Here is a 12,714-nt window from a genome sequence, read left to right on the forward strand (position 1 = left end):
AGTTCCACTTTTTTTTCTCAGGACATGACCCCTGCCTCTAAGTATATATAAAGTGATTTGTATCTTCTAGCCATGACCACTAGAGATGAGCGAACTTACAGTAAATTCGATTCGTCACGAACTTCTTGGCTCGGCAGTTGATGACTTTTCCTGCGTAAATTAGTTCAGCCTTCAGGTGCTCCGGTGGGCTGGAAAAGGTGGATACATTCCTAGGAAAGAGTCTCCTAGGACTGTATCCACCTTTTCCAGCCCACCGGAGCACCGGAAAGCTGAACTAATTTATGCAGGAAAAGTCATCAACTGCCGAACCGAGAAGTTCGTGACGAATCAAATTTACTGTAAGTTCGCTCATCTCTAATGACCACCATTAGAAATGTTGAGGCCCCATACTGTCTAAGTCTGGGTGTTTATCTGCACACCTGGGAGAATTCGGGGGAGTCAATGCTTTCCTACTGAGTCAGCAGCCACAATGGTCGTCAGCGCAAAGCAATCTCTATAGTGATGTGTGTTGTGGATGTAAACAACGTGCGGTGACCTGAACTCTGCTGCCATCTTGTGACGTTAAGTGTCTACTGCAAGAAGAAACATTCCAACGCAAACATTTTATAACAAGTTACATAGTCTGGTGTTTTTCTTTTAGAGAAACTATGTAGGTGTTAAAGTTCAAGCGACGCTGAATGGAAATAAAGAATGGAGGGCATTGAATAGAACTTCAACCAAAGAGTAGGGATTATCCGCACTGGTAGTCTGAAGATGAATCTTTAGCAGCTGAAGGGTGATCCCAACCTCCCTTCATTCACATCCAAGGGAAAATACACAGTGGAGTCAGTATTTTTAAACGTGGGTCGTCTCTTTTATTTTCAAAAGCACATACAGAGTGCAGATATTGTAATATATATATATATATATATATATATATATATATATATGCCGCATGCTTTATATAAAAAAATAAAAATAAAAAAAAGAACAACCATAGTTAAAGGGGTTTTCTAGCCTTGTGCAGAAATCCCCCTGTGGCTGTAGTGTCCCGTGCATGGACAACATCTTAGCACTTCTGCGATGAATTCCAACATGGCACAAGGCCAGAAGACCTCTGTATGATTTTCCTCCTTACAAATGTTTGGTGCACCCTGTTCATTTCTAGTTCTTAATGAACATCAATGTGTGTTTTGTGCTTTTCCTACAGCGGTTATTCCGTTAACAGACTCTGAACACAGGCTTCTACCTTTGCACTTTGCAGTTGACCCTGGGAAGGACTGGGAATGGGGCAAGGATGACAATGACAACATTAAGCTGGCCAGGTAACATTTACTCTCATATTTTACTACCTGTAAATTTCCACACATGGACACATGTGAACAATGTCTGGGCATGCTGGAAGTTGTAGTTTTGTAACATCTGAAGGGCCACATATTTGAGACCACTGGTCTAGAATAGATCACATCACTGGCCATATCAATGCAGTATTGGTTTACTTATGTACTTGCAGTGTTTTAAAGAGTACTTGTCACCAAACTAAACTTTTAATATATTGTTTCTTATTCCCAACCTTTATATGTTTTTAATGTGATTGAAAAAAACGGCCACTAGGTGACTCTGTTCTGTTCCCTGCACAAGTCAAACAGTTAGTTTGGTCTCCTCCCGGCCTGGAAGGAGACCAAACTCAGGAAGTACATTGCCCCTGCTGGGTAACGCCTACTTTCTCCTGCCAGGAGCTCACACAATGTGAGCAAGGGGAAAGGTAGGATACAGAGCTTTTTTAAGCTCAGAATTTTTTTTTTTTTAAGGGCAAAGGGGTGTGTGGAGTAGTTAAGGTAGTTAGTTTAGAAAATATGGTTTGATGAAAAGTACTCTTTAAGCCTGCTTGATAAGGACCAGCTTTTTACACAAATAAGCCAAAAACTGCTTTGCTTTGGTGAGTGCTGTCCTCTATTACATCTATTTTATATTCCACTTCTGAGCGGCCTCAATAATACCCTGGCATTGATTTAGACTGCCCTTTCCATGAATGTCAGATAAATATGTATTTTGTATATTAGCTTTTGCTATGTGCAGGATTACACTACCACACAGTGATAGATGTAAAATCCAAAGAGTATGGACAACTCAACAAAAATCGTATGAGGTTAACTGGGTACACCTGTACCCGCAGGTATGAGAAAAAGGTATAAAAGAAATAGTGTCCCAGTCCTCAAATACACCAACCAAATGGATAATTGGTAAAATATAGTAAATATATATTTATTTATAAATAAATAAATTGATTATATGCAAGTATGTGACTAATCACAGGGCCCATGTGACATATAAAAACCAAAATATAAATACCAAAATATACAATCACATATACATAAAGTTAATTATAAATATAATGAGCTGCAAACCTGCAAAGGAAAAAAAGGACCAACAGAAGCAATAAAGTGTCCCAAAATGATCACAAATAAAAGTCCTGTAATAATGGAATAATCGTGAGTACTAGGTCGTCAACAAATGAAATAGTTAGTTATTAATAGAATGTGACCTGTAGCACACTCACTGAAAGCAAGATCACCAAATCAAATAGATAAGATTGGTACAATGTACCGCTCATCGACTTCAAATGCAGATGAACGCTCCGCTGATGTTACTCAGGTCAGCAGCGATAACTCCCAGCACTGTGTGCAGACACCGGTCAGTTGGTCTCTCGATACAAAACGTGGACGGTGAGCGTCGTGAGATCAGCTGATGTTGCGAAACGCTGGTATTGCAGAATAACGGAGCGCTGGTATTGCAGAATAACGGAGCGCTGGTATTGCAGAATAACGGAGCGCTGGTATTGCAGAATAACGGAGCGCTGGTATTGCAGAATAATGGAGCGCTGGTATTGCAGAATAATGGAGCGCTGGTATTGCAGAATAATGGAGCGCTGGTATTGCAGAATAACGGAGCGCTGGTATTGCAGAATAATGGAGCGCTGGTATTGCAGAATAATGGAGCGCTGGTATTGCAGAATAACGGATCGCTGGTATTGCAGAATAGTTGGTATCTTAGAGTACTTGAAAATCACAACTTGCTTCAGTGTAAATAATAGTCCTAGGCATAGGTCCTTCAAATAGTAGGTTGCGACCACACATCATGATCAAGAATGAGGTACCGGTATGTATTCAAAAATCCATCCTTTGCATCTTGTGTAAACAGTGCTCAATAAGACTCCTTATAATAATCCAGATAAAAACCATCCAAATAAAAAGTGATAGATGTAGCTCTGTATAATGCAGCCATAGCTAAGAACAGTGATTCTGGAGTTAGTGTAAGGCTGGGTTCACACCACGTTTTTGCAATACAGTTCCCGTATACGTTTTCAAAGTGGAAACCGTATGGAACCGCATTGGAAACCATATGCATTGACTCTCCATTGAAAACCATATGCCAAACGAGGCATCCGTTTTGCATCTTGTACGGTTTTATCCGTTTTTTTCCTTTACCCAAACCGTAGCCTACCATGGTTTTCGGTCCGGGTGAAAAACTGTATTGAAACCGTATGGGAGTCAACGAGAACAGTATGTGCGTACGGTTCCATCCAGTTTGCACCAGACGTTTTTTTACTTTGCATATGTGCAGTGCACACCGAAAGTTTTTTTTTTCTTGGAATTTCAATCAAGCAAGTGAAACTTTTTCATAATGTATTGAAAAGTTAAAAACATATTTTATTTAAAAAAAAAAAAAAAAAAACAAATGCAACTGGACATCTTTTTTCAAACCGTATACGGTTTTCAACTTTATTCGGGTTAAAATGTGTACACACGTTTTGATACAGTTTAGTCCGGTTTTGAGGAATCCGTTTCTCTTTAAAGAGTAGCTCCCACCATCCTATTTTTTTTTCTGTCCCTGCCTATTGCCCATCTATCCCTAACCCCCTCCCTGCTTAAATTTTTTTTTTTACTATATTAAAAATGCCTTTTTGTCTGCCTGGTAATATGGTAATGCTGGGGCCGACACTTCCGCCCTTACTTCATCTACACAGGGTGCGCCCAGCTGTTTCACCACTGCAACTCCCAGCTTGCCCTGACATCTATTGGCTGTCAGGGCATGCTGGGAGTTGTAGTAGTGAAACAGCTGGAGGCACCCTGTGTAGATAAAATATAAGTTAGTGCCATGCGGCGCTACCCTGTTCCCTCTGTCACCCCCCCCCCCTTCTGAAATCCGGAACCCCAGTATCCTACATCCCCAGTTATAATCACCAACTCCCCTAAACATCTCTCCTCCATACTTACTGATACTGCAGAGTCCGGCAGCGGGCGTGCAGGGGCAGCGGTGGCGGCCGCGACATGTGCGGGAGGAGTGGCCTCCCAGCCAGTGGCCCGGGGAGCCAATGCGCTCGCTCCCGCCTGTCTGATTGACAGGAAGGGAGCGAGCGCAGTGTAAATGAATTAGGACCGATTGCCCGGCCGCAATCAGTCCGAATTCAGGCGTGATGTCACGCCGTGCTGCAGCCGGCCACTAGGAGGGAGACCCCTAGTGGTCGGTTTTCAAACGTAAAATTCACCATGAAAATGAAAAAATAAATAATGAGAATATATTACAGATATGTTGTAGTACATAAGTACTACAACATATCAAAAAATAATGTTGGTGACAGTACCCATTTAAAAACCTGATCCGGGAACTGTATTGCAAAAACTTGGTGTTAACCCAGCCTAAGGTACCAAGGCAGGTTTTGTCCTTCCTTCAATTATTTTTGTCCAGTAAGTAAAGGTATGTGGTTGGAAAACCTTAATCTAATCATTCCATAAAAGAAATGTTGTGGATTCTCTTAATCTAATCATATTTGTATATTGTTTTTCTCAACAGCAGCTTTTTTTTTTGTTGTGTCCGAAGGATGGCATATTTAGCAGGGTTGTCTCACCTAGACAGCCCCATTACCTGTGGGAACTGCAGAAGAAATAAGATTTTTTACAGAAACAATATTAGCAATATTAGCCATTCGCAATTACATGCCCACAAAATACTCTAATTATTACCTTGCATTTCAATTTTGGCAGTGCTGGGGAAACATAAAAAACTAATACTTACCTAACCCCAGTCTCCTGTTGATCTGCCTCAGATCTCACTCTCCTCCAAGTAGCCCCTGTGTCTTCTCTGTGCTTTCTTCAGAGAAAAGCAGCTGGTTGCAGGACATTCTAACACAGCCAATCACTAGCCCCAGTGGTGTCCTGTCTGAGCCAGTAATCTCTGCTTGTCTCTGAAGAAGGAAGCTCAGAAGACACCAGGGCCACATAGAGGAGAACAGGATCTGCAGCAGACAAAGCAGGGACCAGGCAAGGGTGCTTTCACACTAGGGATTGACCGATATCGGTTTTTTAGGGCCGATGCCGATAATCGGTGGAGGTTAGGGCCGATAGCCGATAACTTATACCGATATTCCGGTATAAGTTATCGGCTATTTATCCCCCCTCGACACCGCTGCAGATCATTGATTTAAAGCGGGCGCTTTAAATCAATGCACTTCAGTGGCTTTTGCGGTGCAATAGGCCGCCATCACCACCCGCTTCTCTCCCCCTACCTGTCAGGGTGGTCCGGGCCATCCTCCCTTCCTGTAGTGTCCGGCAGCATTCCGGGTGGAGGGTGAACCGGTCCGGGCTGTCCTTCTTCTCCGGGGGTCATCTTCTCTACTCTGGGCAGGCTCCGGCCTAGTACGCTGCATAGACGCCGCTGCGCAGTGACGCCCGTGCGCAGCAACGCACCTAACGTCACGGCGTAGCGGCGTCTATGCAGCGTACTAGGCCAGAGCCTGCCCGGAGTGGAGAAGATGACCCCCGGAGAAGGACAGCCCGGACCGGTTCACCCTCCACCCGGAATGCCGCCGGACACTACAGGAAGGAAGGATGGATGGCCCGGACCACCCCCATTACGAGTAAGTTAAAAAAAAAATTTATTGACTCAGAGGGTGGGGGAGAGGCCCGACTGGTATAGCGGTATGGGCAAAAACCCATACCGGTATACCGCCCAGCACTACGGTGGGGGGTGCGACGCGGTGCGGTGGGTCGGGGGGGGCGGTCGCGGTGCGGGCGGTGTGGGGGGCGGGGCATTATCGGCTAATCGGCAAGGTAATTGCCGATACCGATAATGCTCAAAATCGTGATTATCGGCCGATAATATCGGCCATACCGCTAATCGGTCGATCCCTAATAAAAATGCACCCGTTATGAACGCCCGTTATAAAAAGAGGGGAAATCGGCAGTTATACGGGCGGTACAAAATCACTAACGGCTATAAGAAAATCCCATTATAGTCTATGGTTTTTTTTCTAATAGCCGTGTTAACCCGTTATCGCCCGTTATTAATAACGGCTGTTATTTTGTGACGGGCAATAGTAACGGGAGAATTAGTGCATGTTCTATTTCTCCCGTTCATTCGCCCGTCACAAAATAACGTCCGTTATTAATAACGGGCGATAACAGGTTAACACGGCTATTAGAAAATCCCATAGACTATAATGGGATTTTCTTATAGCCGTTTGTGATTTTGTACCGGCCGTATAAATGGCGATTTCCCCTCTTTTTATAATGGGCGTTCATAACGGGTGCATTTTATAGTGTGAAATCACCCTAAGCATCAGGTGTTTTTATGTTCCCCCTGTGCCTGACACAATATTAAGGGGGAAAGACATGAAATGGGGGGGGGGGGGGGGGTGGACATGAAATGGTGGGATGTGAAATAGGGGAAATAGACATGAAATTGGGATGGGGACATAAAATGGGGGGATAGAGGTAAAACTAAAGGATGGACATGACATGGGGAGATCAGGCATGAAATGGGAGGATTTTATTATTTGTTTATTATATCGCATTCCCATATAGGAATCTGAATATTTACCTCCATAATAGCAATATGACATTTTCCCCAAATCGTCCTGCCCTAATTGCACTGCACCCATTACAATGAAGATGCAACCATATAATGCATGGGTGTGCCAAACATTCATAAAAAAAATGGGAGCCACTCTTTTCTGTCTCTTGTCTACAACCACATGTCTAGAAAACGTTCAATTTCTTTTTAGGTTTTTAACTTATTTTCATAAAATCAACCAGGAGAAGTAAGTGAAAGTCTGAAAAATTAGGCAGATTTGCCATTGAAGAGAACTAAAGGAAAGCATAAGTTGTGTTTTTCTTTTATGACTTAAAGGGGTACTCCGGTGAAAAACTTTTTATTTTTTTTATTTTTTATTTTTTTTAAATCAACTGGTGCCAAAAAGTTAAACAGATTTGTAAATTACTTCTATTAAAAAATCTTAATCCTTCCTGTACTTATTAGCTGCTGAATACTACAACGGAAATTATTTTCTTTTTGAAACACAGAGCTGTCTGCTGACATCATGAGCGCAATGCTCTCTGCTGACATCTCTGTACATTTTAGGAACTGTCCAGAACAGCATATGTTTGCTATGGGTATTTCCTTTTACCCTGGACAGAGATGTCAGCAGAGAGCACTGTGCTCATGATGTCAACAGAGAGCTCTGTGTTTCAAATGGAAAAGAATTTCCACTGTAGTATTCAGCAGCTAATAAGTACAGGAAGGATTAAGATTTTTTAATAGAAGTAATTTACAAATCTGTTTAACTTTCTGGCACCAGTTTTTCACCGGAGTACCCCTTTAATATAAATATGCTTTTCATGTTTATTGGATGCAGCTTCTATGTTCAAACATCCATACTGTAAATTCTTCAAAATGAAGATTATCTGCCATATTAGTTACCGAGAGAACAAGCCGGAGACTTCTTATGTAAGGGAGAGTATTCTAATACTAATTTAATGACGGGCTTAAGTAATTGGTGTATTTGTTATTGTTATATTATGAAATATTTTTCTTTCCTAGCTGATGTCATCTGTATAAATGTGTGTAATGTTTCCTGCCGTCCTTTTCATATTCCCTCTGCAGTTTGATTCTATCCCTGGAGGCCAAACTGAACCTTCTGCACAGCTACATGAATGTAACCTGGATACGCATACCCTCGGAGACACGGGTAATCCCTGCCGAGTACATACAAGCTGTACTTTTTCTGCATATTTTATATATTTCTATTCTATAATTTAGAATTTTTTGTACTCACCATTTTGCCATTTTGTATTAGGGACTGATGTGTTAACAGGGTTTGGCCGAGTGGCATGAAACCTCTATTCATATTTTATTGATGCCTTTGTTTCCCAACCAGGATGCCTCCAGTTGTTGCAAAACTACAATTCCCAGCATGCCCGGACAGCCAAAGGCTGTCCGGTCATGCTGGGAGGCGTAGTTTTGCAATAGCTAAGCCACTTTGGTTAGGAAACACGGATCTATGCCCTTTTCGGGTGCTATTGCTTTACAAAATGCTTAAACCGCACGCCTCTCAATCCTGACAGTTTCTCCAGCATGGAGCCACAGGAATACCATCAGAAGAAGCAGGGATTTCCATCTGAAGAATAGTGGTAAAACTTTAACTTTATTGTGGGCATAAAACCAGTATATCCAGTAAGAGTTCTTGTACACACCAGAACTGACGCGTTTCAGTCACTAGAACCTTAGTCATAGATCACTGATTAAGGTCGATGTGACAGAAAAACACGTCAAATCCCCTTTGTACTTCTTACTGTTGAATATACAGATTTTATACCCACAATAAAGTTAACGTTTTACCGCTATTCTCCAGCTGGAAATCCCTGCTTCTCCTGCTGGTATTGTAACGCTACAATCCCCTCCATGACCCGACATCCTTTGTCATGTCATGATGGGAGTTGTAGTTATACTGGAGAGCCAGGATTTGCTTTACATAACGCGCAGCATATGAAAATTTGGATATAGCATTTCGGTTGATCACCTTTCATTTCTGACTCTTTGTATGAAAGTAAGGGTTGGGTCACACTACGGAATTTCAGAGGTGGAATCCGCCTGCTGGCATACATTGCTGTCTATAGGGATGCCATTGTATGCAGTCAGCGCTGGCCGCACCCTGAATCTCCAGCCGCAAATGTTACTGTCTGGAGATTCCGTAGTGTGAACCTAATAGTGCTATAGAGATGAGTATATATTAATTGTTTTCTCTGTAATCAGCTTTATCCATTGGAGATCAGCATAAGGGTCTATACACACGGGCAGAATTTCCGCATCATTTCCGCTTCTGCTCCTTGGGTGGTTTCTGGCTTTTGTGCAATTGGTGCGGAAATTCAGAAGAGTGGAATCCTATAAAAATCTATTGGGCTTTAAAGGGGTATTCCAGGAAAAAACTCAACTGGCTCCAGAAAGTTAAACAGATTTGTAAATTACTTCTATTAAAAAATCTCAATCCTTTCTATAATTATCAGCTGCTGAAGTTGAGTTGTTGTTTTCTGTCTGGCAACAGTGCTCTCTGCTGACACCTCTGTCTGTCTCGGGAACTGCACAGAGTAGAAGAGGTTTGCTATGGGGATTTGCTTCTAAACTGGGCGGTTCCCGAGACAGGTGTCATCAGAGGGCACTTAGACAGAAACAACAACTCAACTTCAGAAGCTCATAAGTACTGAAAGGATGAAGATTTTTTAATAGAAGTAATTTACAAATCTGTTTAACTTTCTGGAACCAGTTGATATATAAAAAAAAAAAAGTATTTTCCTGGATAACCCCTTTAATTTGAGGCGGAATTCCACAAGTGGAAATTCTGCCGTGTGAATAGACCCTTAGTCTGAGCCTGTGTCTCCTTGAATAGTATGGAAAGCAGATAGGAGAAAAACATACAGAGACGGCGCTCCAATAGTGAAGATCGTAAGTGATAGGTGATATTTAGGAAAGGTAGAGTAAAGCTCCCCTTCAGGTGTTGTGCTTGCAGGCACAACACTGGTACGCGCTTTTAGATGCAGGTATGTCGGGATGCGGCCGGCCGTCGGTCCCGCTTAGCAAGCAGTCAGGGAGGGGTTGACAGATGTGGAATCCGGGTTGCCTGGCAGGGTTAACCAGATGTCCGATGAAAGTCCGACTTGTGGCTGGATCGGCGCAAGCCTGAGGATGGACACAGAGCCAAAATGGAGTTTTGAAGGTTTTATTTAGTGCAGAACAACACGTTTCGAGGGGTCACCCCTCATCGTCAGGTTCGTCATGACAAAGATGCGAACCTGACAAAGAGTGGTGACCCCTCGAAACGCGTTATTCTGCACTAAATAAAACCTTCAAAACTCCATTTTGGCTCTGTGTCCATTCTCAGGCTTGCGCCGATCCAGCCTCAAGTCGGACTTTCATCGGACATCTGGTTAACCCTGCCAGGCAACCCGGATTCCACATCTGTCTACCCGTCCTTGAATAGTATTGCTTATCCCCCAAACCCTCCTCCTTTCCTTGGATACTAATATGGCTGCATTCACACAATGTTTAGGGCATACGGCAGCCAGATCTTCCAGGGACATTTCAAAACCACCTCCTGCCGTATCCCTGTCGGGATGGCTCCTTTTACCACCGATTTCAGTTTTTTTATACCGGACTGAAAACTGTGGTCTGCTGCTCTATTCAGTCTGGTTGAAAAACCTGGAAAATTAGCCAACTGGAGTCACTACTAAATGTAGTGTAAATGCAGCCTATATTAGATTTATGTTCGCTAACACAGCTACATCTCAATCCAGAAAATGTAGGATGTGGATATAACCATTGATTCGAATTTCTTCAATTGACCTACTATTTCCCATGCTATGAAAGTATCAGATCTGTTTTGGCCAAGTGGTGGCAGTATTGCTCCAGATGTTCTATAGTGTAGCGGAGCAGCCTAGAACTAGGTGGAGACTGCAATAGATCCCTTACTAAATGCCTTTCAGAATAGAAAACAATGAAGATTGATAGATTCTACTAAGTTAGCAATACGATTTTACATTATTTGTGTTATTTGAGTAAATTTTTTTTTTATTAATACATCATCACTCACAGCCAAAGGCTGTCCGGGCATGCTGGGAGTTGTAGTTTTGCAACCGCTGAAAGCACCCTGGTTGGGAAACACTGATTTAGAAGATAATCTCTATTAAATGCAGTTATTTTTCTAAGGTTCAGTTCCCAATTGGCATAGCTTTTACCTTTTGGCTTTTACAGGAACCCTGATCTGTTTTTTAAAGGGGTACTCTGGTGGAAAATAATTTTTTTAAATCAACTGGTGCTAGAAAGTTAAACAGATTTGTAAATTACTTCTATTAGGAAATCTTAATCCTTCCAGTACTTATTAGTTGCTGAATACTACAGAGGAAATTATTTTCTTTTTGGGACACAGTGCTCTCTGCTGACATCACGAGCACAGTGCTCTCTGCTGACATCACAAGCACAGTGCTCTCTGCTGACATCTCCGTCCATTTTAGGAACTGTCCAGAGCAGCATATGTTTGCTATGGGGTTTTTCTCCTACTCTTGACAGAGATGTCAGCAGAGAGCTCTGTGTTCCAAAAAAGAAAAGAATTTCCTCTGTAGTATTCAGCTGCTAATAAGTACTGGAAGGATTAAGATTTTTTAATAGAAGTAATTTACAAATCTGTTTAACTTTCTGGCACCAATTGATTTAAAAAAAAAAGTTTTCAACAAGATTACGCCTTTAAAAATCTTAATCCTTCAAGTACTTATCAGTTGCCTTATGCTCCAGAGGAAGTTCTTTTCTTTTTGAATTTCTTTTCTGTCTGACCACAGTGATCTCTGCTGACACCTCTGTCCATGTCAGGGACTGACCAGAGCTGGAGCAAATCCCCATAGCAAACCTCTCCTACACTTGAAAGTTCCTGACATGGACAGAGGTGTCAGCAGAGAGCACTGTGGTCAGACAGAAAAGAAATTCAAAAAGAAAAGAACTTCCTCTGGAGCATACGGCAAAGTACTTGAAGGATTAAGATTTTTAAAGGCGTAATTCTGTTGAAAACTTTTTTTTTTTTTAAATCAATTGGTGCCAGAAAGTTAAACAGATTTGTAAATTACTTCTATTAAAAAATCTTAATCCTTCCAGTACTTATTAGCTGCTGAATACTACAGAGGAAATTATTTTCTCTTTTGGAACACAGAGCTCTCTGCTGACATCTCTGTCAAGAGTAGGAGAAAAAACCCATAACAAACCTCTCCTGCTCTGGACAGTTCCTGACATGGACAGAGGTGTCAGCAGAGAGCAGTGTGGTCAGACAGAAAAGAAATTCAAAAACAAAAGAACTTCCTCTGTAGCATAGCGCAGCTGATAAGTACTGGAAGGGTTAAGATTTTTAAATAAAAGTAATTTACAAATCTGTTTAACATTCTTGCACTAGTTGATTTAAAAAAAAAAAAAAAGTTTTCCACCAGAGTACCCCTTTAAGAGTACATGTGGCGGATTCTCAGCAGATTTTACATATGGATTACAAAGAAAATAACCTAGGCATGCTACAGAAATAAATGCACTGACAATCTGTGGGTTTGACATCCACAGTATGTATATTTATGTTGTGGATCTGCTTCAGATTTGTTGTGGATTTTCCCTAATGACTTCAATAGAGAAGTCAAAGTCTGCGATAAATCCTCATTCTCTGCAAAATCTGCAAATGTGGATGTTAAATACATTGGCCCAGATTTACTAGTCCCGTCCTGACAGTTTAGTGTCGCCTTTTGTGACACAATTATGGCAATTTTGTGTGCCAAAATGTTAGTAGATTGCCACACTTTACAAAAAGAAACCCGAACAACCCCACAAATTGCGTTTGTAACCCAATAAAGTGGGTATGTCCACAGGTTTTTGTCAAAA

At 41.8% G+C, this 12,714-nt stretch overlaps 1 protein-coding gene across 16 annotated transcripts in view; it reads left to right on the forward strand.

The window, feature by feature from the left end:
* OTUD7A (OTU deubiquitinase 7A) overlaps positions 1–12,714 on the forward strand; it is a 249,575-nt gene that overhangs the window by 227,135 nt on the left and 9,726 nt on the right. For all 16 annotated transcript variants that reach the window (XM_056572520.1, XM_056572518.1, XM_056572525.1 and 13 more), the window contains 2 exons: positions 1,190–1,304; positions 7,921–8,005. In XM_056572520.1, the coding sequence (XP_056428495.1) occupies positions 1,190–1,304; positions 7,921–8,005 (200 nt within the window). The remainder of the gene's footprint in view (positions 1–1,189; positions 1,305–7,920; positions 8,006–12,714) is intronic.

The sequence above is a fragment of the Hyla sarda genome, chromosome 4 (genome assembly GCF_029499605.1).
Source record: "Hyla sarda isolate aHylSar1 chromosome 4, aHylSar1.hap1, whole genome shotgun sequence".
Taxonomy (NCBI): Eukaryota; Metazoa; Chordata; class Amphibia; order Anura; family Hylidae; genus Hyla; species Hyla sarda.